Source organism: Oreochromis niloticus, linkage group LG20 (assembly GCF_001858045.2).
Source record: "Oreochromis niloticus isolate F11D_XX linkage group LG20, O_niloticus_UMD_NMBU, whole genome shotgun sequence".
NCBI lineage: Eukaryota > Metazoa > Chordata > Actinopteri > Cichliformes > Cichlidae > Oreochromis > Oreochromis niloticus.
The window spans coordinates 20431837-20459329 of record NC_031984.2 but is presented as its reverse complement, the minus strand read 5'-3'; the positions used below and the strand labels follow the sequence as shown (position 1 = coordinate 20459329).

At 39.1% G+C, this 27493-nt stretch overlaps 2 protein-coding genes across 3 annotated transcripts; one reads left to right on the top strand and one right to left on the bottom strand.

The window, feature by feature from the left end:
• Positions 1-21187, top strand: stat6 (signal transducer and activator of transcription 6, interleukin-4 induced). 2 transcript variants are annotated; one of them, XM_003448151.5, is made up of 22 exons: positions 1-526; positions 7447-7592; positions 7741-7885; positions 8233-8313; positions 9313-9481; positions 11350-11450; positions 11719-11867; positions 12537-12653; positions 12763-12930; positions 13843-13930; positions 14017-14139; positions 14291-14383; positions 15022-15225; positions 15300-15394; positions 15477-15610; positions 17234-17383; positions 17479-17542; positions 17624-17668; positions 18322-18357; positions 18546-18608; positions 19280-19366; positions 19459-21187. In XM_003448151.5, exons 2-22 carry the CDS (start codon positions 7459-7461, stop codon positions 19484-19486), a joined length of 2274 nt encoding a protein of 757 aa, XP_003448199.1. In that variant the 5' UTR covers positions 1-526; positions 7447-7458; the 3' UTR covers positions 19487-21187. The 2 variants fall into 2 exon arrangements, with proteins under 2 accessions (XP_003448199.1, XP_005478170.1); XM_005478113.4 differs by having other exon boundaries at positions 2-526; positions 17482-17542.
• On the bottom strand, positions 20951-27095 carry mipa (major intrinsic protein of lens fiber a). Its single transcript, XM_003448152.5, has 5 exons — positions 27080-27095; positions 24888-25273; positions 24498-24662; positions 24292-24372; positions 20951-24171 (listed from the first exon to the last, which is right to left on the bottom strand). Exons 2-5 carry the CDS (start codon positions 25245-25247, stop codon positions 23986-23988), a joined length of 792 nt encoding a protein of 263 aa, XP_003448200.1. The 5' UTR covers positions 25248-25273; positions 27080-27095; the 3' UTR covers positions 20951-23985.
• Positions 27096-27493: the final 398 nt, after the last annotated feature.

Genomic DNA, 27493 nt, shown 5'->3' with positions numbered 1-27493 from the left:
GCGGTCTTCCACAGACACAGATAGCGCAAAATTCACGTAGCCTAAATTCCAAAGTAATGACTAGACAAACACATGTCCCAGACTAAAAAAAGAAAGGAAAAAAAGAGCAGTTTTCCTGTTCGGGAACACTTCATACTGAATCATACAGCAGCCCTGGTAGCTGGCCCAACTGCAAACACACAGAACCCAGGGTCATGTGCGAACTTGAAGGCAGGAAATAAAGCGCGCTCCTCTGTTCGTGCGTAACAGGGAAGTGAGTCTAACCTAGTTTCTACGTTGTTAAAAGTTGCCTGCGCCCAGCGCGAAGGGCTGGCACCGAAAGTTCCGTTTTCTTCCGTTTTATCGACGCGTATTGCCCAGCTTTCCGAATTCAGCTTCAGCATTACATCGAGACACTGAGTGATGGAGGAAGGGCACGTTCTGTAGGACTGTTCGGTGGACTTGTAAGCCCAGCAGAGGGGGAAGAGGCGACGAGCTGCAGCAATTGTTTTTCTTTCAATGTTTTGAGTTCTCTACTTAGCCCAAGGTAAGCGTCAATGTGCCTTGTTTCATTCTGCTGGTGTTATCTCCGCTCAGTACGAAGCCGTGTCAGTTCCTAGAATCGCGCGTAATGGATGATGTGTGTGTTTGTCATGTTTTGCTTTTGAAACAACAGGCAGGATGGACGTCCGTCGGCCTTAAACACAGCCTTACATCGCGGTTTTGTCACGTTTTATTTTTTTTAACACCAAAATAGTGATTATGATTTTTTTTAAAGATATTTTTTATCTTCTAAATACGTATTTGGTACTTACTTGTCTTTTACGAAACGTGGAAGGGAGTTATGTAATTATCAAGGCAGCATGAATGTTGCCTATTCACCTTAGTCCCTCCCTTCATGCCTTGCTGTCCAACTGTTTCATCCTGTGCCCTCATTACTCCAAAATGTGTGCCGTTTATGTGGCATCAACACTTATACTGGATGGAACCAGAAATAATTATAGGCAAAAAGTTCATATCATCTAATCCAGTAATCTTATGACATCTCACAAATAATATAGTTGTAGTAAAACAACATTTCCTTTGTGTGCAAGTGTGCACTTTTAAGTCTTTAGAATAACTTTAGAATAACTAAAGATAGTTACTCTGGCAGGGATCCGGTTTTCAGCCTGGCACCGCTGTGAAAACAGCACACAGCTTGTAACTGATGCGTGCTGTGTGAAGACAAGGTTATGTCCTGCAAATGTTCAGAGATAAGACACCGCTCCTGGCAGGCAGATGGGCACAATCATGAAAATGATTCGCACTATAAACTAGCCATCAGATAGTAGTCCTAGAAACATGAGAGTCCTACCCACTACTTCCCACAGCACATGAAAGAAACAAGCGGAAGTCTCTTGGTTTCTCTTTCAAATCAAATAGTTTGATTTGTGTGACTGTTGTGTGTGACTCTACAACCTTTATTTTATTGCACTCACACAAAAGAGTCAAAGCATAAGCTGCAAAGAGGGAGATGCTTTTGCACATGGAAAAGTGGTTGTTCTCTACATTCTTCTGCATTTTTTTGGCTTTTATGTTTGCGTCTGTCTACGCTGTACACAACATAATCTGTGTTGGCCTTGGAGGAGAAATCTCTTCTTCTTTGTGTCAAAACCGAGGGCCTTGCTCACTCTACGTGTTGTACTTCAGCTTTGTGCACAATTTTTTCAGTTGCTGGGGGAGTCATTTTGTTGATCTCACTTAAAGCACAGAGAACTTTAGCCTTACTTATCAGAAAAAGGATGATTCGGCGTTTAGCTTCAAAAGACATGGTTTGCTTGGTCAGTAGGGGAAGCAAATGCTCTAGTTGTGCTGTTGTGGTTGAGTTCATTATGAAGTTTTAAAAGTTAGTTGTCAGGCTGAGAAATAAGAAATGCTGCATTCAGCATTTAAAAGTAGTTTAGGCACTGCAGCGTGCTCCTTAGTAGAGCCTGACTGATGTATTGGCCAGCTAATATTGGTCTGCCAGACTGGTATGTACACTGGAACTTTTCTTTTTACAGAACATGATGTAGAAACAAATCCTTTTGGTAATTTGAAAGTAATTTGCCGTCATCTAGTTTGACTTGCAGAGCAGCTTGAGTTCTGGCAATGCTCTCAGCATTGGCCAAAGCAAGATTTAGACTCGATCTTGATGTTTTATAGGATTTGTTTCTGAATGGTTATAGTTATAACTGTAGAAATCTTCTGAAAACTATAATAAAAAACATCACTCAGCAGCAATTTCACTTTTGCTTTTCAAGAATATTCATTTGAACTCATCAAGTAATCTAATGATTTTATTAATCAGTTACTCTTACTATTAGTCTAAATTTTTTGATATGTATGAGTCACCAAAAGTAAAGGTTGAGTGTGTTTTCTGCAGTATTATATTATATTATGTTTGCTATTGTTTGAGACAAAAAGCAGCAACGCGTTTTTGGAAATATGGAGGTACTTTGGATCACTGATGAGTCGCCCTGCTGTTTCAGACTTAAATTGAATTCATCACCAAAACAAATTTTCCAAAGATTTTTAACCTTCTATGGGATGTTTTGTTTTTTTCTACCATTTTACTGAATAATTGGCTGGATGATTTAGAATTGAAATGATGAAATAATTAGAAGTAATCTTTATTTACTGTGAGTGGTAGGAGATTGTGTTAGGAAGGGTGTATATTTAGAAAAGTGAAGCTAACTGAAAAGGCTTAAAGGAGTCATTCTTCTCCCCATGAGCCAAATTATAGGATTTTCTCTAGTCATATAATTCGATTTTCTTGTTTTCATAAGTAACCAGTTCAAAACAGTCGCATAAGAAAAGCAAATTTCCCCACATTGGTTTCTGAGAATGCCAGTGGAAAATGACCAGTTATGGTTTGACTACCCCGTAACAGATTTTATCATATACAATGAGATGAACAGAAGGTCTTCAGGTAGATATGGGTTTTTCCCTATTTCACCCAGTATTCAGAAAAAATAGATATATTGTGTCCCTGGTGAAAAGCTGAATATTTGTTTTTATTACACAGTTTAAAGCATTGAGCTGTGAAAATAAAAGGGGCTTTTTTATGGTACTGCTTGTTTATGACAGCGTACCTTGACCCAGTGACACATTTGGCCATCAACATAAGAAGATATGAACGAGCTTCTTCAGTAGCAGTGTGTCTGTCCTCCTTCATATTTTGACTGAATTCACCAGGGCAGTCTGCAGACAGCGCAGTCTCTGGAACACTGCAAAAGCCTTCACTGGCCAAGGTTTTTGAATAATGCATTAACTGATAATAATAATGAATATGGAAAAATAATACAAAGTGATAAAGTACAAAACATAATACAACTGTTGCACATTTTCTCAATTGTCCTGATGGATTCTCGTTTTAATTATTTCATTTCACAGCAACAGTGCCAGTCAGATAAAAACTACTGTTTTCATTTGCTGATCATGCAGTGCTTCCGTTTAAGGGGGATTTCTCTATGGTGCACATTTTGGGTAACTTTATAAAAATGCAACCAGAAAAAACAATCATATTGTAGCCACGTGATAAAGATTTGCTTGAAAAAGCAAACTCCCATAAACTAATCTGTGTAGAATCGCATAATATGAGCAAGTTTACATGTTAGAAGACAATTAAAGTGATCTCTTTCTTTAACTTTGTTCTACACTGTAGAACCCCCCCGCCTCCCAGCTGGGGAAACTCCCATGATTTGACACGTCCACTCACATCTAGCCTATATTAGACATTATCATAGAAATAGGAAGTAAATATTTGGCCTTGCAAACGATTTCAACCAGACTTGTTGCAGTTTTGTCATCTACTTCAACTTGTGAGGCCAAAAAGTGACAGAAGAAAGTTGATCATTCTGAATTACTGTCAGGGGATAAATGCTGGGAAGCTGTTCTGCACACCAGAGAGATGTATGTGCAGCAGCCTCCTGATGTTGGGATAATGTTAGTATAATCATATTATGTAATCACACAATACAAACATGCACAGTCTTGAAAAAAATAAACTGATTAGTGTGCTTTAATGGAAAAATGTTAAATAAATGACAGAAAACGTAGGCACAGAAAGCGAGGGATCGGCAGGCAGGCATGAGTTTCCACGACTACAAACTAGTGACATAAGGGGCAGAAAGACTTGCGTAGACCACTAAAAGCCTGAATTGGTAATCTGACAAATATGCTATGATGCTATCCTTTGATTGATTGCAACAGTTATTTATTAAACACCAGTGTTGTATTTTGCAATCCTCTGACTTGGCAATAATTCAGTTATGTTTGTTAAACAGCTTAAAGAGGAAAAGGCTAGGGTAGTGATGGATTGCCACTTAAACTCAAACAAAGTCAACCCAACCAGTATAGCAAGTATAGCACGGTAAGATTCTAGATAACTGAGAGAATAAAAGCTTTGTTATAAGCTGCTGCTTGACAGTGTAAACGTAGTTGTGAGGGTAAAACTGTCGAACAAACCAGCTTTTTGGCTACCGCAAAGAGCCACTTTACAAAAGCCCTAACCCAGTATACAGTGGCTTGCAAAAGTATCCGGCCCCCTTGAACTTTTCCACATTTTGTCACATTACAGCCACAAACATGAATCAATTTTATTGGAATTCCACGTGAAAGACCAATACAAAGTGGTGTACACGTGAGAAGTGGAACGAAAATCATACATGATTCCAAACATTTTTTACAAATAAATAACTGAAAAGTGGGGTGTGCGTAATTATTCAGCCCCCTGAGTCAAGCCACTGTATATAGGGGAAAAGACTCAACTAATTCCAATGTGTTTTTTCATACTCCTGCATACAACTACATAATTATAGCTCTAGAACCAGTTCAGTCAAAACACAAGAAACAAGATCAGAAAGACCCGCATTCCAGCCTGTAGGTTTTTTCCATACATTTCGCTCTGAGCTGTTTTGTGTACTGTGTTGCCCAAATCTAATGTTACAGCCCAACCAGAGGGACTAGGAACATGAAATTGCCAATCACATGTACATTGAAGTTATTTCTGTTATGCTGTTTCTATTTTAGAGTAAAATCTGTCAAGTAATATTCAGTCATATTCATGTAGGACTATATCAAAGTTATAAAGTCCTTTACTGTTATAAATGTCTCTTCATAGATGGTTTCTCAGTGTCAGCATTAACAGGATCCAACATTACATTTACCATACATTTTCTCACCATGAGTGAAGTGAAGAAATCAAACATAATATCTGTAGTTGTAGTTTTCATAAGCATATAAAGACTGGTCACTAAATGATCATGTCGGGTTAGAGTGAGCTGCTCTGTACTAAAACTCTTAAAATGATAAGTTTCTTCTGAGCATTAAAACTGGCTGCATTGTTGCGTAGCACCTAAGTATGTTGGGATTCTGTGACCTGAGGGGTGGCACTTCTGTGGAATAGACTTTTACTGCTGGATCTTACTGGGATCTGTATCAGATCAACAGTTTTGAATCTCTTGTTGTGTTCCTTTGGCTATTCATGACTCATCCTTAGTGGCGTGTGTTGTCCTTACAGGGAAGGAGTGGGTTTTATGGGGTTTGTCTGGCCTTCGTCGATGTTTACGTGGGTGTTGTATATTAACGTAACGTCCACAAGAATACCGGGACTCGGAAGAATTTAGTTACTGTAACAGGTAACAGGTTAATTACTGTTAGTTGCACGGATGAGCTTTTAGACCACAACCATGTTTAAACCGGGTTTTATTACTGTGTTTTGTCTACACACAGACAGACATCTACATTTGCCTTTGTGGTTGTGCCAGTTACTGTTTTTAACATGCTGGAATTTTTAATGATAAAGATCTGAAAAGCTGTTTATATTTGACAAAGCTTTTGATAGCATGGTAAAAAAGTGCCACAACACTGAGATGATGCATTTTTTACAATTTTAAGTAAAAGATAAATGTGAGACTATAACATGATAAAAATTGACATTTCTTTTTATAATAAAGAGGTTCTTGAAGCAGTGCACTTTGTCAAAAGTTTGCTATTCAAAATGCAAAAACATACATGTAAATATGTAACGCTGCAAACGCAATCCAATACACACGTGCACACTCACTAATCTAAGCAGCTGTGGAGTGATAGTTGCTGGACTTTAGGAATTGTGGCTTGCTCAGTGGAGAAGCTGTTACGCAATGCTTTGTTTCGTCAGTTAAGACACACCAGTTTTAAAAAAGTTGCTCAATGTTACAAAACAGAAATCATGACTTGGGAATAAGACTTTTCTTGCTTGTAGTCACACTGCCTTAAAAGGCATATCATTTCTGTTGGAGAGACCCTACAACATGTGCCTCGTGTTTCCACCAGCTTACATTAGTAACAAATCAGGAAATCCTTCAACTTACATAATCACAGTATTAATGTCAAAAGATATGCAAGGCTTTGTATCACAGTGAAAATCAAACGGCTCATCAACATGTCTGTTGGAAAGTTTAACTTATGCTCAATTGTCTGACTTTCATGTTAGCCTTAGAAAAACAAGCGTGCAGTTAGATTGTTTATCCTAAGCTCATAGCATGTAGTTGGTTGATCCCAGCAGGATCATTTTATAACATTTATATCTCCACAGCTGTGGATACTGTAAACTGTTTATGAACAGCATATGTGCATGTTTGCTACTGACGCAGTTGAGCTCTGATGTCTGTTGCAGATATTACTAATTGATAAAATTATAAATTAAAAAAACAAAAAATAAAAAAAATGAGTTGCTTTGTTGTGCTATTCAGTGGATCCTTAGTATGACCAACCAATACTGGCCTATCACCGAGATTCACGGTTACTGTTGTTTGGCTTATGTGCTGTCTGGTATGCAGGAAAGGGCGCCTAGTGATAGGTAGGAAATAAAATATGGTGTCAACAGAGCAGCTCAGAGTTTTTTTTCCTCATTGTTTAAATGTGCTCAGGCCTGCTTTCAGCACATGTTGCAGAGTCGGCCGAACAGATGGTTGTCAGGGCTAAAGCGGTATCGCAGCAATGGCTGGCTTGTTTATAAAAACACGAACAATGTTACATGCTGCATGTGTATGTATGTATTGAGATGAAAATCATATTGGGTGATAAATAAAAAAAACCTAACCTTTTCTCCATAAAGAGTGACGCCGCTGACCCAGCTCTTGTCTCTTTGACAAACATTCAGATAATTTTGATCTGTATTCTCTTTCTCCCTCTGGATCCATAAAGTAGTGGTTAGCACATTAGCCTAACAAGGAAAAGCTCTCTAGTCTGATCCCAGAGGAGACACAGCTCCCTTGGGGGTTATGTCAGGAGGGGCATCTAGAGTAAAAAATCAAATCAAACACTACTGACTGTAGTGTCACCTGGTGAATGAAGGAGCACCTGAATGTTGAATCAGAAAGATGCGCTGTTTAGTTCCACTGTGTTTAAAAAAAAAAAGTCATGGGAAAAGTTAGAAACATGTCATTTCCTTTTACTTCCTAGCTCTGCGTGATCATGACCCAGTGGATACACATGACCCAGATGTTGCAGCATCTGCCTTATGAGACAGTCAGCAGCCTCTATCCACCAAACTCCTTCCCGATTGAAGTCAGGCATTACATATCTGAATGGATAGAGAACCAACGATGGTATGATGCACACACATACTGTACATGTACATGCTTGTATAGTTTATATATACACAATATGCATGTTTATTCTTAATAAATATTGCATGTGTTTATTCATAAGGGATTGTGTGTGTGTGTGTGTGTGTGTGTGTGTGTGCTCTCACAGGGAGGACTTTTCACAGGAAAAGGTAGAGCAAGAGAGTCAAGCTCAAATTCTGTTGGACCAGGGCATCAGCATGCTGCAATCCGTTGCTCAGCAGAATGCCAATGTTGTCGAGAAGATGAAGCTGGTGCAGATGAGCAGGAACATGGTAGGGGAGCAGGTTTGATTAAGTGAGACTACCAATAAAGCCAAAGAAATGATCAATTTGTTTAAAAAGAAAGTGACATTTTATTTTAGTTTTTGGGCTTTACCATCACCCATAAAATTTCACCTTTGCAGAAATTCCTGTTTAGATTTTTCAGCCTTCTGCAGCTTTTGTTGCTTGGATCCCTTCAAACTTCTGAAGAATGCAAAAACCTTGGTAGACTTTATGACAACGTTAGAAACTTCCTTAAACCTGCTACAACATACATGTTAGGAATGCATTGTCCTTGATATCATTTGCGTTCATTATTGCATACTTATAATTAGTGGTATTATTTGCTTATTTTACAGGAAATGTTTCACCAGCAGCCACTGAAGTTTGCATTGATGGTCAGAGACATCCTCAGGCAGGAGAGGGCTCTGATAACCGGAGTAAGTCCCTTTTATGTTAAGTCTAACTAGTTTTTTTTTTTCAAAGGCAAACGTATTTATCCCACAAGTTTTTCCACGTCCCAGTACATCCCTCACCTCAATTCTGCCTATTTTGGCAGTCTCTCGTGTTAGTCCTTATGTTGATACTGTGATTATTATTCCTTATTATTGAGACGTGTTGTTATATTTCCAGGTTGGTTACATTTTAGGGTTTCATAGGGGTTTTTGATTACAACGTGCCAACTGCATAGATTTCCTGCTGAAACGTAAATCCCCAGTTGTAGCAGCAGTTCAAATCCTTGATATCAAAGCATCTTTGAGTCTGTCAATAGGAACAGTGTTATAGCAGGTGTGGCAAGTCGGTGAGGTGGAGATGGGGGGAGGAAGCGTGTAGGAAGAGCACAGATTTAAGCCACGTAAAGTGGATGCTGATTGGCTCTGATTGAACTAGAGTAACTGCTTCGATTATTGAGATTGACAGTGTGGGAAAGTGGTAGTGAGAGCGAGCGGTTTTAAGAACAGGAAAACAGACTAACACCCACGAAAGCAGATAGATGAGTGATTACAGATCTTCCTTAATGAACTTCATATCTGTTAGGTAGTGGAATTATCTACCGGAAGAGGCGCTGGTTTTATGCAATGAATGGCAATAAAATTTGTGCAGTTATTTAAAAAACAACAATGTTATTTTGTTCATATAATCATTAGTCAGGAGTCATAACTCATGCTGACCTGATACATGTATGTTTTTGATCAAATCTAACTTGCATTTCCAAAGATGTCATCTTGCAACATAAAACAGCTTAGCTCTTCTTAGAAATCCCCACAAGACATCATTGTTTCAAGTTTACGTCTACCTTTATAAAAATACACTGGTAATAGCTGGCAGTCACAAGCCACGAGGCAGAATTGATGAGAAGTATTGTTGAAGAGGGATTAAATGTACAAGTGCTTTGTGTGGTGCTTTGCAAGTCCGTTTAACATTTTTCCTGTTTATAGACCACCACTGCACAGTACCCAGCGTACCAGACGAACGATATAAGCAAGCAGGACGTGGACCAACTGGTCCTGAAGGTGCTCGAAGTCCAGGAGATCCGAAAAAAGATGCACCAGATACAAGAGGAGCTTAACTGGGAGAGGCAAAACTTTGAGAGTGCACACACACAGGGTAAACGCATGTTTTCCTTTAGCAATACATGAATGATTACATGCCTTAAATATCGTAAGCAGTCAGACCACAGTAATAATTGCCAAAAGACTTCAACGGCAAAAATGCAGCTTACATCAACAGAGTTCCTGTTTTTCAAGGTTAAATCATAATTTCTTTATTTTCTGCTTCCTTTGCTTCTGAGTCTGTTCACCTATTTTAATTCCACTTGTTAATTTTTTTGGAGGATTTGTTTTTAAATGCTTGAAAAAGAGAGAGTTTTTATAAAAACTTTATTTAGAAGATCATTCTCTGGCAGTGACATAAATGAAAAACATCCAGGTGCTGTGAATGGAGCTCTAGCTGGTCTGCTCAGTAGGAAGTTGCAGATGTTATCATTTTTCAAAGCAGAATAATTTAAATGGATGTTGGCGTTCTTTTGTTTTTTTAGATACATCGTTGCTAATGATATTTATTTTTTATCTTTATCTAATTTGATGTGTCAAACTGTTTTTGAGGTCAAGCTTTGTCTAATTATACACAAGACTTAATGTAGTAAGATAAAATGTGAAGCACACACTCACTTTTTGAAGACCCAATAAAACTGAATGATCAATAGAGGAGGTGCTGCCCACTACCAAAGGACTTCTACGTGGTGCTTTTTGTTTAATGTTGGTCATTTGACCCTCATCATAAACAGTACTTGCATGATGTTCTCAAAGAAGTATGATTAGATATAATTTTTTATTACGCATTTAATTGTTCAAGTGGTGAAGCTGTTGGAACCGCATGGTTGTTTTGTTTGTAGGGCTGCAGCTATTGATTAATCAGAATCAAAATACTAATCCCTAAGGAAATGGTCTGTTTTATATTTTTGATAAGAAAGCTATTAAAACAGACGAACAGTCTAAAGTACGAAGTAAAGGACAAAGAAAAAAGTAAGAAAAAGTTAGAGCAAATGAAACAGGCTGCATGCTATTTTAGTAATAGTTACTTTGGTAATAGAGTAATCTATCAATTATTCATTCTATTAATCGAGTAACTGGATAAATAATGAATGATAATAAACATTCAAAAGAGAAAAAACACAAGAGTTTTTCAGAATGAATGAACAGATATATGCGGTTAAACCCTTTGATTGTATTCATGTGCCGTATTGAAATTACACTTTTTAAAGAAAGCATTATGCAAACGTTTTTTTCAAACGCGTACATCCAAACTGATCAATACTGATCATTTATTCATTCATTGCAGCAAGAAGGTCATAGGTTAAAATCCAGTGGCTGGCCGTGCTCTTTGCGTATTCTCTCTGGGAACTCCTCCCACAGTCCAAAGACATACATGATTAAGTCAATTTGCAAATTTAGTCTTTCTGTGGGAACCCTAACTTCCAGTGGAATCCAAAAACCCCTCACTCTGTCGACTCGACGTGTCGTCACATTTCTTGGCAGATGCAGGTCAGATTGGTTGGAATGCTGTGGAGTAGGGTTACAACGTGGCTTTTTCACTTAGGCATAATTTAGACATTAGACATTAGGTGTGCCCCACTTTTTAGGTGTGCCCTGTAATAGCTAGGATAGGCTCCAACCCTCTGTGACCCTGAATTGCATAAGTGGAAGAGGATGAATGGATGGATGAATGTTCCCTTTTTTTTGTTAGGTCTGTGTGTCCCGCTGCTCTTACACAAAAGTCAGTCTGTCAAAAGAGACTCACCTTTAGGTTGTGCAATCTTTTTTTTTTTTTGTCAGAAAGCTTGTTTCTGAGGGAAAAAAATACGTTTTCTACGTGCAGCACAGAAAGCCCATTTTATTTTTTAACTTAAAGCAAAGCAGCATTTCCCAACAATGCAGGAAAGACTCGACATGTCATGTTGCTTCTTGTTTTAACAGGGTCGTTCCAGCAGAATGGACTGGATTCTGCAAATGCAGAAATCAAGAAACTTCAGACTCACATCCAACAGCTGGAGTACAATATACAAGCAATGGCCACGGTGAGCCAGCGGCTTATGTTACCATCATCAACATTACTGGCATCCTAGAGAGAAGTTAAACTAGAAGTTAATCTTTAGAAATTTTCAGATTATTAACAGCAAAGAACAAGACGAGATCTTCATCCCGTTTAATTAAACCTGTTTGAATTTTTGATGTTCCTCATCTCATTTAAATATACTGCTAGTTGATAGATAAACAGTTATTACCTGATTACTTGTTTTCAGTTAATAATCAAATTGCAATGTGTTTGGATTCTGGTTTTTGTAGAAACGTTCACAGCTGCTGAAGGAGTCTATGGAGCTGCTGGGCATCTGCCAGACCCGATTTCTTAACAGGCTGAACGAGTGGAGGTGGGAGCAGCGCAAAGCAGCCATAGGATTTCCTTTTGATGACAACCTCAGCCCCCTGCAGACCTGGTGAGCTGCAAACCACTCCACTATTTGTACTCACAGCCTTTGTGGTATTGGTTTATGCCGTCCTGGTTAAAACCCACAGTTCAGTGGCTTTGACACACTTGTTTTTATGTTCCAAGTTTAACACTAAAACGAGGACACCTTTATGCACGCAATCCAGTAACATACCGCACTCTCATTTAAGAGATGGATTTTTGAAGTCTGCATATTTTCAGTGATTTTTGGATTTATTTGAAAACTTTATTGATCAGTATCCAGCTGTAGCAAAGTTGGCCTGGCAGTTGGTTTGATCTGTTGTTTCCATCTTCATTTTGCTCAAATATGAATTATTAGAACTTTTGGATGGAGTGCAGTTTTTCTCAGTTATTGATGAGTGTGGTGAATTTGGTGATCTCCAATCTACCATTAGATTCAAGTCCTTTTTTATATCCCTCCTCGGGATCAACTGTAATCACTTTCTTGAATACTTACTGATTTTAACTACCACTTACTGGACACTCCAATGACTCCATCAGAATTTCAGCTTATTTAACACAGACAAAAAATCTCTGATGGAGAATGACTGTATGAATTATAAATGTATAAAATGGTCAGTTATTAAACAAATATTTTGCATTTTTTACTAGCTTGGGTGTTTGTGTTTTTGCTTTCTTTCTATACTTTCTCTGTTAGGGCTGAGCAGCTTCTTGGGATGAATGGAAACCTGAGACAAGAGTTGATGCTGACCGGGGAACTGACCTCGGAGCTCCAGGAAGGCCTGTCAAAACTTGTGCAGGTTTTGATTGAAAGGTAGTACAGTCCCATTGTTTCCTTTCTTACAAACAGCAGTGTAAAGGACTCACTTTATTACCTTTTTTTAAAAGAAGAAGACAGTTTTCTAACTCTGTAACCCTTTCAGCTCTCTTATAGTGGACAAGCAGCCCCCACAGGTGATAAAGACACAGTCAAAGTTCTCCACAACTGTGCGATATCTGCTGGGAGAGAAGGTAGCTCCTGGGAAGCCTGTGTTGGTGAAGGCGCAGATCATTAATGAAATGCAGGCCAGGAACCTGGCAAATGTACATGGGTGAGTCGTGTGTTTCTGGGTTGGAATCTGAAATTCCTCACACTTTGACAGAATATCCTCACTGTGACAAATTGTGAGGGAAGAAATAAAAACTGTGACCAAGCTCCATCGCTGGCTCTCTCCTCTGCTCTCTGCTCTCTGTCATGGATGCATAAGAAGCATCAGGTCTGTGTGTCTGCTTCCCCAAAGGTGTGCCTGTGCCACACGGAGCAAATAGGCCACAAAGAAAATTGTGCAGAGCAAACAGAGCATGGGACAAGATCTGACATGTACTTAATGTTGCAATCTTCCCAATATCGGAAGTGTGGAAGCTGTGGGCATGTTTACTTATTCTTTATAGCATAATTGGCAGGAAACATTCACACCTAACTTTCAAAGCTCTTCTTAAACTCCTGTTATTTGCTGTGGAACATGTTGGAATATTAAGGTTATTAATTGTTATTAAAGTTTAAGTGTTCACAGTTAAATTAAAATCACCACATTCCTTAAAATAATTATTTCCCACATTATTTTAACACAATAATGTGGATACATAGATAACACAAATCAGCTGCAACCATTTATTATTTAATAGAAAGGCAAATGTGTGAGTAAGCCTAACTATACAATTGTAGCATTTATCTACAATAACATTAACAACAGAGTCAGCTGTTTGGTTTCGTTTTGGCTAGATTTATTATTTAACACTGAACGCCTCATATTATCAGCTAGCATTTCTGCTGTGTACATTTGATCTTAGGCTGTGCAGGATGTATGTCACGATCTTGTTTGTTGTTTAGCATCTTGTAGATTAGCACATAATTAAATCAAATTAACTACAGAGGTTAAAACTTTGAGTGGTTATTATTGAGGTACTGACTATCCAGTAGTTGTATAAGGAAATAACTGACAATGAAATTGTGTTACCTGCAGTGATAATGTTGGTGAGCTCATCAACAATTCGGCCGTCCTAGAACACAACGCAGCCACCAAGAGCACTTGCTCCAACTTCAGAAACATGGTACGTGCGGGTCTGCATTTTCAGCCCACATTTAATTGATGTTCAGCCTCGTTGGGAAATGCGAACTTTTATTTTTGATTTAACAGTCCATCAAGAAAATCAAGAGAGCAGACAGAAAAGGATCAGAGTCTGTGACAGAGGAGAAATTTGCCCTCCTGTTCTCCTCAGAGATCAACATCACAGGCTGTGAGACTCCGTACAGGATACAGGTTTGACCCTATCCGGCATTCTGACTGTTGTTTACCTGTTCACATTACACAGGTGACTTGAGTTATTTCGCTAACTTATGATCTGTTTTGTTGAATGCATGCTGAGCACACATACGGTGTAGTTATGGTAACGTAACATGTCTGATTACAGGTGATCTCTCAGCCAGTGGTTGTCATTGTTCACGGCAGTCAAGATAACAATGCTGTGGCCACCATCATATGGGACTGTGCATTTTCTGAGCGAGTAAGTGTGAAGTTCTTCTTTTGTTTTGCTTCTTTTCTGCTGTTGATGATTTTTCCTTTTTACATTCAGTATTGCAGTTTGTCTTTTGTGCTGTTACGAGTGTTTTAAAGCCACAACATACACTATGTGCTTCATACTCTTGACTTCACCCCTGAACTGGAATTCAGCAGGGACTGGCGAGGCATTATATCAACTTCCCCTTGCGGTGGAAGAAACACAGAGGCAACTGTGGAGAGAGGTGTGGCTTATAAAATGCACAAATGGAGAAGCAGCAGCTAACAGCATATCCTTTAGATAAGAGGTGTGGCAGCAGTCATGTGGAAAAAATATGAGTGCAGTGACACACTTGACCTGATTTCCAGAACTTGGCAAGAGTTGAGTGTCCCTAGAGCCCGTGTGTGGGAAAGTGGAAGTGTCATAAAAATAGAACATAAATAAATAGCAGACATTTATCATGAGGGAATAAACACAGTTCCCTAAAAGTCTACATTTAACATTTACCATAATACTGCATTTGTATATTTTTCTTTTTCTTTTTTCATTTTAAATTTTGTTTCACTCATCCCCTCACAAATTTAAAAATATATATATGTGTATCAGTGTTTTCGCTTTATCAGCCTTTATGTCACTGCCATCAGGACAGAATACCCTTTGTGGTGCCGGACCGCGTGCCGTGGAGGATGATGTACACCACTCTCAACAGCAAATTTACATCTGAGGTTGGGACACAGCACAACTTGGACCAGTACAACCAACACTTCTTGGCACAGAAAGTCTTTGATAAGCCCGACTTTAATGAGGATTTCAGCAATATGATGGTTTCCTGGGCCCAGTTTAATAAGGTACGCATGTGCTTCTATTTGCTGGCACAGGCCAGTTTGACCTACAAATCTTACGGTGCCTTTCAACATTACAGGAGGTTCTCCCAGGTCGACCGTTTACCTTCTGGCAGTGGTTTGAGGGAGTAATGGAGCTGACCAAGAAACACCTGAAGTCCTACTGGAGCGAAGGGTAGGAACATTCTGCTGCTGTTTCACCAATGAACGTTAATAGCCTGTGATAAAAAAAAGCTTACAGTGTTTTGCTCCAACAGGCTGATATTTGGTTTCATTGGGAAGCAGCATCTCCACCTGATTCTCAAAGACAGGCCCAATGGAACATTCCTGCTTCGATTTAGTGACTCGGAAATTGGAGGCATCACCATCGCTTATGTGTCTGCTACTGAAAGTAAGTGTTGACAGACCACCAGTTAATGTTCAGTTCTATGTCATCTCAGCACCTAAAGCAATGTTAATCCCGTTGACTAATAATTTTCATCTTAGTTTTCGTCAACAACCTATTTTTTTTCCTAACAAAAGTAAGACTAAACAAAAACAAATTCACGACGACAAAAACTATGATGACACTTTTGTCGATTAATAAAAATATGATGGAAATGTTCCCGAGTCATGGGATCCAATCAGAACTAATTAAGTTGTGTATAAAGGCGGGACAAATTTGGAAGTGATCCAATCAGTAATATCCTTGTGGAGAGAGGTTAGATGCACACGTGTGAGCTGCTGCCAAGGAACAGGTGCTCCCTGTTTCTCACCAAAATGTATCAAAATGTCATAAGAGAATAGAAGACATATGACCACATTTCACATTTAACGTCAGGGAAAATAAGAGGCTTTTGTGGAGTGACTCTCAGAAATCAGATTTAGTCTAGGATAATCCCATGATATTTAGTCTACGAGAACTGGACTCAAAAGAATTTAGATGCTTAACTTCCTAAGACCCGAACTCTTTCATGGCATGCATTTTTAATTTCTCTTTGCTATTTGGGCTGATTGGGACCTGATGAATATAAAAACAAAGAATTACGTGATGTTTATTTCTGAGAAAAATGAGATCCACATATGTGGACATTTCTTTAAATTTAGATAGAAAAGTGGCAGTATAATGTCCTCGTAAGTGGATATCAGGCCCTTGTGGTCTAGACAACCCAAAATGTGATGTCCACATATGTGGACGCCAGGTCCGAGGAGGTTAAATTATGACTAAAGCTAAATGGCATTTTAGTAAAAGATTATGAATAAAACTAAAGCAAAATCTGCTGTCAAAATGAACACTGACCTAAAGGATAAAGGTCCCTCTTTAAGACAGATGGTTTGAAAGAGGCGTGAAAGAGGGCCATCTATGTTCTCTGTGAGCCACCATCAAACAGAGTGGGTGGCTATGCAGTGTCAAGCTTCACTCATGTCTTTCAGGTGACCTCAATAGTTCACGTAATAGCATAATGGTTTCACCTGCTCTTCTATGTTGAGCCTGTCTGCCTCGCATGTCAAAGCAAGAGTGGGTGGACTAGTTTTCCTTATTCCCCTTCATACTGAAGGGTGTTCCTCCCAAAGTGCAAGTACAAGAAGAACATCTTGCATTCAAGTGACCTGAAAAGGTCACATGATAGGGTGAGGCATTATCTCACAGGGGTTTCACCCAAAATCTCTGTCAGTAATGACCCACGCATTTACCTTGTGATGGGATTAAAAGTGGGTCAGTGACCTTCTTAAGAGAGAACCCCAACTAGGGTTGAAATACCTGGGAGTCTCCACCTTTTGGTTGTAGAACCGACCAAGCCTCTTGGATGAGAGATAAAAACATCTTCAAGAAACTTAAACTTAAACATAACTTGTTATGTGTACCTGCGTTTCCAAATTTTTACCAAAGGTGCATCTACTAGGAGGCTGAGGGGTAGCACTGTTGGCAGCCAGTATTTTTGTGTAAAATATTTGCATTTTACACAACATTTCAACTCTTTTTGGAATTGGGGGTTATACACATGAAGTGACAGATCAAACTTTTTTTTCCCAGATGGGGGACAAAAAATCCAAAACATCCAGCCTTTCACCAAGAGAGATCTTGAGATCCGTGGCCTCGGGGACCGCATCCGTGACATTGACCACATAACGTATCTGTATCCTGAATTTCCTAAACATGATGTTTTCAGAAAATTTTACACAGGTAATGGTTGTCCTGCACAAAAACAGTCATACGGTCTCAGTTTAGGAAAAGAAAGTGAAAGTAAAAAAACTAACCTCTTTTTTTGTGGTTTGAAGCAGAGCCTACATTGTCCACCAACGCGGGTTACATCCCTGTGTCTCTCCAACTTAAAGTCGGCATGTAAGGATCTATTCATAACAAAATAATACATATAGGGAACATGTCATGTGTATATGTGTGTGTATCTTTTTATGTGTGCAGGGATGCTCAACGCCCAACTTCCAGTACGCCATCTTCCTTCAACATGTGAGTGTCACTTGTACAGTCTTTGATACAGTATTTCCATACCACCAGCTGAACCCATCATTCACCTTCGCTATTTGAGGAAGAGTAATTTAGCACAGGCAGCAATTACACCCAATTACCCAAATACCCGATTATAGTCACAATTATATTTACAATGAAATTTATGAGGTCACCTGTCATGAAAATAAGAAAACACAAAGTGTTTAAAGCTAAAAGTTATTGAAGTTTTAGATAGATAGATGGATAGATGGATAGATAGATAGATAGATAGATAGATAGATAGATATGTTTTTTTTTAGAAAACATTGCATTTGAAGGTTCATGGATAACAACAATAATTATATTTTAACATTAACGGTAATGAACAATACTGTTAATTTAAGGTAGGTATGGCATAAATATCACATTAGGTGGTCTATTTAAACATCCTGATTTATGCTTAATCCCATAATGCACTGAAGCTTCAAATCTAGAAAATATACTTCAGTTATGCCTGATCATGTTTCATTTCATGTCTCATTTTGTTTTTGTTGTTAATAGTTAGAAAAGATAATGTTGCCATAGCTGTGCTGTTGGACTGTTTGCCTTTTTTGTTTTGCTATCTTGGACTTTGGTTACACTTCATATTATGTGCTTTTATTTTGTATGTCCAGGGATACCATGCCCTCGCCTCACTCTAGCTTCAGTGTGTAAGTGTTGCTTTTATGTATTTCTCTTTTATACTCAACATCCACACCAACTACTTACTTAATTTAAATCTTTCAGTGTTTTTCTTTTAAATAACTGATTGAGCCACTGTTTTTTCTTTTTCTACTGATCTGGACTTTCCTTTTGCGTCACATTGTGTTCTTACCTTTCATTTTACATACGTATGCAGGGACTCTATGGCCCCAACACCTATAGTACAAGGGCCTGAAACCTCACAGAGTAGCTTCTCTATGTAAGTATCAAGCCTACACATTTTTTAATCTCATTTAGAGCAATCTGTTCATATTAACCAGTGATAACTCTATATATTTCACTTCCGTACCACTTGCTCCCTGTTTCAACATAATTGTCTATAAATTGTCAGAAATTATCAGATTTTCAGATTCTGGACACAAAAAAAATATTGAAATGTGTACAAATTTGCTTGAATGAACACGGTGCCACAGAAAAAAACATTTATACATGTGCATCTATTCCTGCATCACATCGCGGTTCACCTTTCACGGACTCACTACATCACAGAGTTATCTGTAAATCTATATCGTGGCTTACTGCGTTATATACGTATTTTTTATTTCTTTTTTAGATTTTTATTATTTTTGTGGTTTGCCATTTTCTAGCCTAAAAAATGAATAAAAGGGTTATAATAGGGTTTATAAAAGTGTGGGAAAGGTTTTTATGGCTTAAAATAAATAATAAAATAAACATATGATTTCTACTTCGGGGCTTTTCACCTATCATGTTCCAGGACCACCCCCGCGATAATCCAGGGAATACTTTACATGTATTCTCTCTGCTAAAATATCCTGAGTCAGGGAAACTTATGTCTCGTGCTGTGTTTCTGAATATTAAAGAATCTAAATGACCTGCTGATAGTATTTTCACTATTGCTGCTTCTTTCAGGCAACAGTTCAACTCACCGTTCGGCTCACCAGAGTTCCCTGATGAAATAATAGATGGTGCGCCTACAGCTCCTGGCATGGAACCCATGTAAGTTTTTTGGTTCATTTCTGTATGACATGATTGCAATGGTGACTGATTATTAGACAGTAACATCTTATGCTTGCGCTCTCTTTTTCTAGGCTTCCAGATTTGAACTTTTTCGATTAATCTAGAGTCTTCCTGTGGGCTGTGCAAAGAAGAAGCCGGCTAGAGATTGAAGCCAGACTTGTCTCATGTAACAAACGCGCCACCATTTGAGCAGATTCTCTTCCTTGACTCTCAACATCTAAAGTTTGGACTTTGACCAGTGAAGATTTTGAGACAAACTGGATTTGTCTGGGACTCAACATGTTAAGAAAGTGTTACATGACAGGAGAAAATCAGTTTAAATCCAAAGTAAAACTGAGAACAAACCAGAACAAAAATGCTTTTCTTGCAGCCATCTGTGCCTTGGTGTGCATGTCAACAAGAACTTTGTATGCTTCTTGCCTAGTGGTAGGTCTGTTAATGTCCTTTCTTTTTGCTTTTCTTTTCTTTTCTCTTCTGTTTTGTGTGTGTGTGTTTCTTTGCTTGTATTTAGGAAAAGAATTGGATTACTGTACAGACTATAGCATTTTTCGAACAGTGGCCATAAGTGTGACAGCGGGTATAAAAAAAGGGCAATGCCACATGACATTGCTGGCCAGTGGACTTTAATATGCCAGGGGATTTTGTTTTATTAGTGTTTGGAGTATATTGCATGTTGGTCTATTTTAGTCATACATTGTATGTAACCCTTTGTGTTTTCACTTTTCTCGCAGTATATTATTCATCCAGTCCCTGCATATAGTGCATGGTAAATACTCATTAAGGAATAAACACCTTTTCTGGCAGTGGTGACTGTGAGACTGTCACAACACTGACAGACTCTGCACAAAATGTCAGAAGTTGTGAAGGGTGATGGGCAAAGTTTATATTAGATCTACTGTATGCCAATTAAAAATTCAATTTTGTGTTTTCTGTTATATCAAAGCAATTTCTTGTTGTTTAATGTCAGCTGATACTTACTCGTTGTAGTTTTATTGTTTTCAACGAACTTTGTGCAACTGTGCAAATTTTTTTAAGTTCTCATTTTGATGGTCCAAAGCATACTAAAAAAATACCAAAAAACAGTCAAAGTAAAAATATATTTTCAAACCAATTTCCCCTTATTTCCCTTTATTTTCAAGCACAACAATAATGTTATTAAGTAAGCAGTTCAGGAAAACAGACAGTTAACTCCATAGATGTTTGGACAATAATAGAATCTTTGTAGTTTTGCCTCTGTACACCACCATGGTGGATTTTTAAATCACATATTCAAGTTGTGATTGAAGTGCAGACTTATAGCTTTAAATGGATGGGTTTAACAAAAATATTGTATTAACAATTCGGGAAAGTACTAACATTTTAGAGGCTTAAAAATAACTAGATAAACTAACATTTCTGTACTTAACAAAGGAAAATCGTGCTGTATTTTAAACTGTTTTGCAGCATTTTGGATGAGAGCAGAGAGTATAGCCATGGAATAGTCTAAAAAAATCTGTAATTCCTGATCATTTAATGCAATACTTTTGCTAAAGTCTTTGAATTAAAGCTGAAAATCTGCACTTAAATCACATGTTGATTGTCAGATTTAGAAACCCCTGGGGTGGAGTACAGAGGCAAAACTACAAAAATTGTGCTGTTGTCCAAACACCCATGGACCTAACTGTAATTCTGACACATTATAGTGTTTTCTCACTTTGTCCGAGCTTTAATATTTTTTATTTTATTTTATTATGGCTGTTTTTATATGCATTGAATGTTAACCAAAACCAGTCATTCCCATAAAAGATGTTTTTACAACAAGTTTAGCACTACTTATCGTCACTGCCAGTGCTGTGCATGTTATCACATAACAGTGTGTGTTGGATGTTGAGAACAGATGTTAGATGTATACTTAACCTTTCATATGTTGTGGAGTGACTTTTGTTTATATCACCCTGGGGATACTACTACAATCCTTATAGTCTTTCACTGTGGAGACAAATAAAATTTCACTTTTTCTGTAAATAGTCAAAAACATTTGTTTGAATTTATTTACAAGAAATTGGTCATTTCTCCCTTAAGTCAAGATCCATGAGTTATCACTGCACAGTGGAAAATATTTTTCAGTACAAGCAGCTGCGGACAGATGAATTACAGCTTTCGGGGTACACAATCTCATCTGATTTGTTTATGGAAATGATTAGTTTGGGAGTGAGAAGTGTGTTATTAACTATATGACAATTGCTGTATAAATATAAGATTTGCTTATTGGTCTATCCTGTCTGAAAGTATATATCTAAATCCTGTTTTTTTTTTATTTATTACACTTGCTCTAAAAGAAAGGAGACAAAACAGGAGTTGGAAACGTAATAATTTTCAATTTGTTTTTTTTTTTACATATAAAAATAATCAATTGCATTTTGATTGGGAAGGTATGCCTGTTACCACAAAGGCTGTCTATTGAATTAAACCATATTGCTGTATAACATAACAAGCGTCACTTCCATAATCCATTAGCCAAATGGGAGACATTGCATAGCTAGCATATTATATTTCCTATCTGTCCAGTTTCAACAGTCATGAAATTTAAAAAAAGAAAAAAAGAACACTATACACTGTACATCACAAAGCTTTTTTTCCCCATTAGAAAACAAGATCTAATTTCAACAGGCCATTAAAATGTAAATTCTACTCAACCACTGCCAGGGAAATCACACACACACACACACACACAAAGATTATGTAGAGGAAGCAGAAAGAGAATCAGCTTACATGTCTGGTTCAGTGACTGCTCTGGTGAAATTTGTAAAATGCTAACTTATCTCGGTACCTTGTCCCCTTCCCTCCATCCCAGCAGCTGAAGATGTTCCCTCATGACAGAGGAACAGAGTGGCTGCCTGGTGAACAAAGGGAGGAGGTAGGGTGAGTGAAGGAGGGATGGAAGAGAGAGGGGACATCAGGCCAATTCAACTTCAAAGTTCATTCTCTCATATGTAGACTGTATGAAAATAAAGGTGTACATCCACCGCCCTGTACAAGCACACTAAAGAGTTCAGTCTCTTCCCCCAAAATATCTGAGGGCCTTGTCCAGTGAAGTGATCTCACTCTTTGAGAGCCACTCAGCACAGTTAAGAAAAGAGAAGTCACCAGGTGTTTGCTAACACCAGCAAGAAGCCGTCACACCTCATGCACTCTTTCATTTCTAACCTCAAGCTGATGTAGAACGACCCTTCAGTCATGTCAAACAGCACAGTCCAAAGAGAAAACGCTTGTTCCTGTCAGGTTTGCTCTCTTTGTTTTACCATGGCAGGCACGCAAAGGTAAAAGCAAACCAGTTTTACACACTTGTACATGAATATCTGGTAAGCGCTGCTTTAAAGCTGGGAGAAAAAAATTATCTCAGGAAGTCACCACCCAAAACAAATTCCCAGGAAGCTGTTTTGGGATATGGTGGAGGTTATGTAAACCAGCGGATTTCCCACTGAAATGAAATAATTAAAAACAAACAAAAAACAAACAATGGTTAGCATATATGGGTGCAATAATACAATTTAGGGATTTGCAATTATAACTTCACTGAATTTATGAAAGTCCAAATTATTTCACTGGGTGTTTTTGTTGTTTATTTTAATACAAATATAAATGTGAGTGTGTGTGCTTCACTAGATGAGACACAAACCTGGAACTGTCTGAATCTGGCTGGATTCAAATGCATTAATGATCTTCAACTGCTATTAAAAAAACAATAGGACCACTCTAAACATGGAATTGATTGAATTGGTGTATTGGACTTTTGTGGTTTTATCGAGGGCAATAAAAAGGGAGCGTCTTTCTCTAAAAAAGCTGGCAAAATAGATGAAAACTCAAAACACAAACAAAAGAATGATCAGTTAAAACAAACACACAAGCATACACATGCACACAGACATGCAAGCACACTGTCTTTCTCTCACTCCTCATCACGCATGCACTTGCACATAAGCCAAATAAATACTAGTTAAGTACAATACCTACATGTAATTTACCCAGTTCATGGAACAAAACAAACAAAGGGCGAGATCACACTGGATCAAAATGGAAAAAAAAAAGCATTCAGAAGTCCACTGCTCTATTGTAGCGTCACTCCTAGCAGACTATAAAATAGGAAGGAGGGAAAAAAACAGAAAAGAAAGAGAAAGGGAAGCAAAGGAAAGACAGCAATAGCAGCCCCTGTCCTGAGCAGTAATAGCCACCTGGTCAGCCAGGAGTGACCGACTCCCCACACCACAGGGCACAGGGTGCTTCCGTCAGTGGCAAGTCTTCTTCCAACCCTCCATCTTTGTCCTGTGATCCAAGGGGGGAAGAAGAAAATGTAGGATGGGTAGTGGTAAAATCAGAAAGGATGACCAGGGCTGTGGGTGCCCCTTTACTGTAAATCAGGAGGTCCAGTTCTAGATTCAAAAAAGGGAAAACAAAATGTTCGGGATCTATAGTAGCATGTGTTGAGACAGGGAGGAGGTATGTGTGCAAAAACAGTGTGTAGGCTGAGGATGGACCAGGTGCAGAGGGAGGCATGACAGGTGAGGGATGAGGTGGGCGGGAGGAGGGGGTTCAGTAAAGCCAATCTTCTAACTCCGGGCTTATAGGGCCTGTGTCTTGAGCTCGATGGGCTCTCCCCTGGTCTCCTGCTGGCCATCGGCCTCTGGGGGTCGGGCGCCCTTCAGTGTGGCGAGCCTCTCGGAGAGGCCACGGAAACGAGGGAACAGCATGAAGTCATACAGCAAGGCACCCATGGCACCACCAATCATAGGACCCACCCAGTACACCTGTTGTTTACAGATATGACAGAGAGCAGACAGAGTTGTTTAGTCTGAGGATGTCATGTTCATGCTATGGTGTGAAGTAATCTTGCAGTGTCAAAATTTTTGTAGATACAATTATCTTACCCAATGGTTGACAAAATTCCTGACCAGAACAGCTGGAGCAAAGGACCTTGCAGGGTTCATTCCTGCTCCAGTGTAGTACATCTAGGTAAGAGAAAGAAAGACAAGTCGGGATTAGGACTGTAAAGATGCCTGTTTAGCTTGATAGGATATCCTTGTATGAACCTGGAGTGTATTTTCAAATTTATAGACCCCGGGATGGTTTTTACCCCAAGAAGATGCCCCATGAGCACAGAGAAGCCAATGGCCAAAGCAGCAGAGCCCAGGCGTCCGTTGCGTCTCTCATCTGTCACAGCAAAGATGCAGACGACAAGCTGGAGGGTGAGGAAAATCTCAATTGTGGTGGCCATGCCCAAGCTGATGCCTGGCTGCAGCTGCAGAGGGAAAGACAGAGGGATGGAATGAACTGAGAAGTGCATACATTCGAAGTCAAGACAAACACTGTTTGAAATTGAAACAGACATTTAGCTTTGAATACATCCATCCACGCTCATCTTTTGTCTCAAGAAAGAGTGCACCTAGTTGTAAATTATTTTAATTTATAGTTCCTTTCTAAGTATGGGAAAATGATAGGTAACAGCAGGTGACGGCAATCTTACCGTGTTCAGTGCCAAGTTTCCCCGCATGTTGCTGGGTGTGACCCCATAGAGCACAGCAGCACCAGCCAGCGCTCCGAGACACTGGGCAATGATGTAGAAGAAAGCACGGAACAGGGACATCTGAGAGCCAATCAGGTAGGCAAAGGTAACGGCTGGGTTGATGTGTCCTCCACTGATGTGGCCAATAGACTGGATGAAGGTGGCGGCCGCCAAACCAAAGCAAAAGGCAACATGAAGAACATTATGGGGCCCGGTGGTCCAGCGGAGGGCCGCCCCCAGCCCGAAGAACACGAAGAACATTGTGCCATAGAACTCAGCAAACACCGCCCGCCAGAAAGACATGGACCTGAACTCCCACATGGTGGCGAAAGGTCAAAAAGCAACTCCTGAGTGGAGGGATGAAAAGTCAACAACTAATCAACTAAAAGGAGAAGCTGTTTCTCCACAGGATTGACTGAGTTTGACACTAAAAAACAAAGAGCAAAATTTGCTCTTAAATCGAAAAAAGACCTCTCTCAATCTAATAGCGACAAAATTTACACCTTACTAACTTGCAACTCTCGTGCAACTGCAAATAATCTGCTGTTTTGCTTTCTGTCATAGAGAGCTCCTGAGTGGAGCAGTACGCCAGTCTCTGCGCATCTATAAGCCAACCCCGCTGGTTGTCAGTAGAAGAACATGGATAGACAAACGGTAAGCATGTCCTGCAGACATTCAGCCTCTTTACCAGAGCAGGGGAAGCTCGGGGGCCTTTTTATAACACCCCAGGTCCAAGGCAGTGCCACACAGTCCAGGGGAGGGGTCACTGCACAACACCGCAAATCAAAACAAAGCAATTTAACCCTTTTCTTGCCTTGATTACCCTCGGCTTATTGTAAAAGAAAAACACAAACCTAAAAAGCCATGAAGTAATCAAAGCGGGCCAGAGAACAAAAATTATGGTTGGCAAGCATTTACAGTTTGGACTTCTTATATTTCCATGTGGTTTTCCAGCTTTTTAGGGGTTCAACTACAACTCTGGGTTCATTGCAGGAGAATGAGAGCACCTATGTACCTCCAACAGCCTGGCTGAAGCATTCAACCAAAAAAGCTGGCAATAAAACACCAATCAGTAACCCATCGCTGACTCTGAACCCCCCCTGAGAAACTGCAGTGGTCTTGAACCTCAAAAACAAGAGCAGTGAGCATGTGGTGGGAAGAACCTGTTAATGCACTGCACTAACTGCACTAACTTGTTTGATTTTCCAGCAATCCAGATATTTCTCCAAGCACTGAAGATAATATTAATTGAATGATTCTAAACTATATTCTTTTTATTTCATCTAGTTAAACTAGCATCAGCAGTTCACATTGACTAATCGGAGGTGTGATCTATAAAGCACGAGCAATTTCTCAATTTCTCCATTTGTTCTCTGGATTGGTACAAATTGGGCTGATGGCAACAGAACTGATTAGGCAGAGTTTTACATTGTGTGGGCTGGAATAGTTTGGAGGCTCAGGTCAGATAAAGCGGTGGAAAATCCACGGTTGGAGAGGAAGAGGGGAGAGCAGGCCTGGCATTGAGCATCTGCACTGGAGCATCATGCTGACCAGGACAGCCAAAGGGACGGCTGCAGTGCTTTGAAAGGATTATGCTGAGCTCACTGATTTTCTCCTTTCAGCCATTTAAACAAAACGCTGGCAGTAACAGTTTCTGCTAGTTTCTATGATCTGTTTGCATTAACCTCGATGTTGAATCTGAGTTCACTTTTCCGCAGCCCAGAGTGACTATATGTTTGTTCCAGGGTTGTTTTTGCTCGGTGTGAAGGAAATATACAAATATAATTGGAAGAAATATTAATTTTCTACAGCAGGTCACCTTTGAAGTTGCCTGTTTAATATGATGGAACAGACAACTTTTAAATAAAACAACTTTGTCTTAAATGGTGTTTATCTTCTTTAAAAAAGAAAAAGACACTTTATGACTTTGGTCCAGTTGGGGCATCTCTATTGAGAGTAGTATTATGGCCTTTTCGTGACTCCCTAAGCCACCTATTGTGGGTTTAAGCCCACAGTTCAGTTTTACAGGGGAGGGTGTTGAAAAGGTGCTTGCATTGTGTTTTCCTGTTCTCTGGGTCCAGACTGCTGACGCGTACATAACATACAGCACCTAAACATCTCACATTAGATTAGAAGCTCTGGAATATACTCACCACACAGTGGTGAAAATGTGAACTGCAGAACACAGGAGGCGGATCTGATAACTGCAAACACAACATCAACTTTTGAAGCTGCTCATAAAAAATGGGCCAACTTCCTTGAAGTTATATATATATATATAACTTTTGTTATGAGAAGTTGGGATCATCACTAACATCTTTCATCAACAAACTATAACCTTTACTTGGCAATAGTTTATTTAGACCACGGACTTCACTGAGGCGAACTACAGTACTTGTGACCTTTGGGTAGTTCCTTCTAGAAAACAAAGAAGATGGAAAACCCCTGAAATTCTCTTTCAAAAGCTAGAGAAAAGTTGAGTGCAGTTCTGTGGAAAGCCTGACACTATGAAGTGATTAATAGATTATTTCACATTTCATAGAAATTGGATCATGGGATATAAAGAT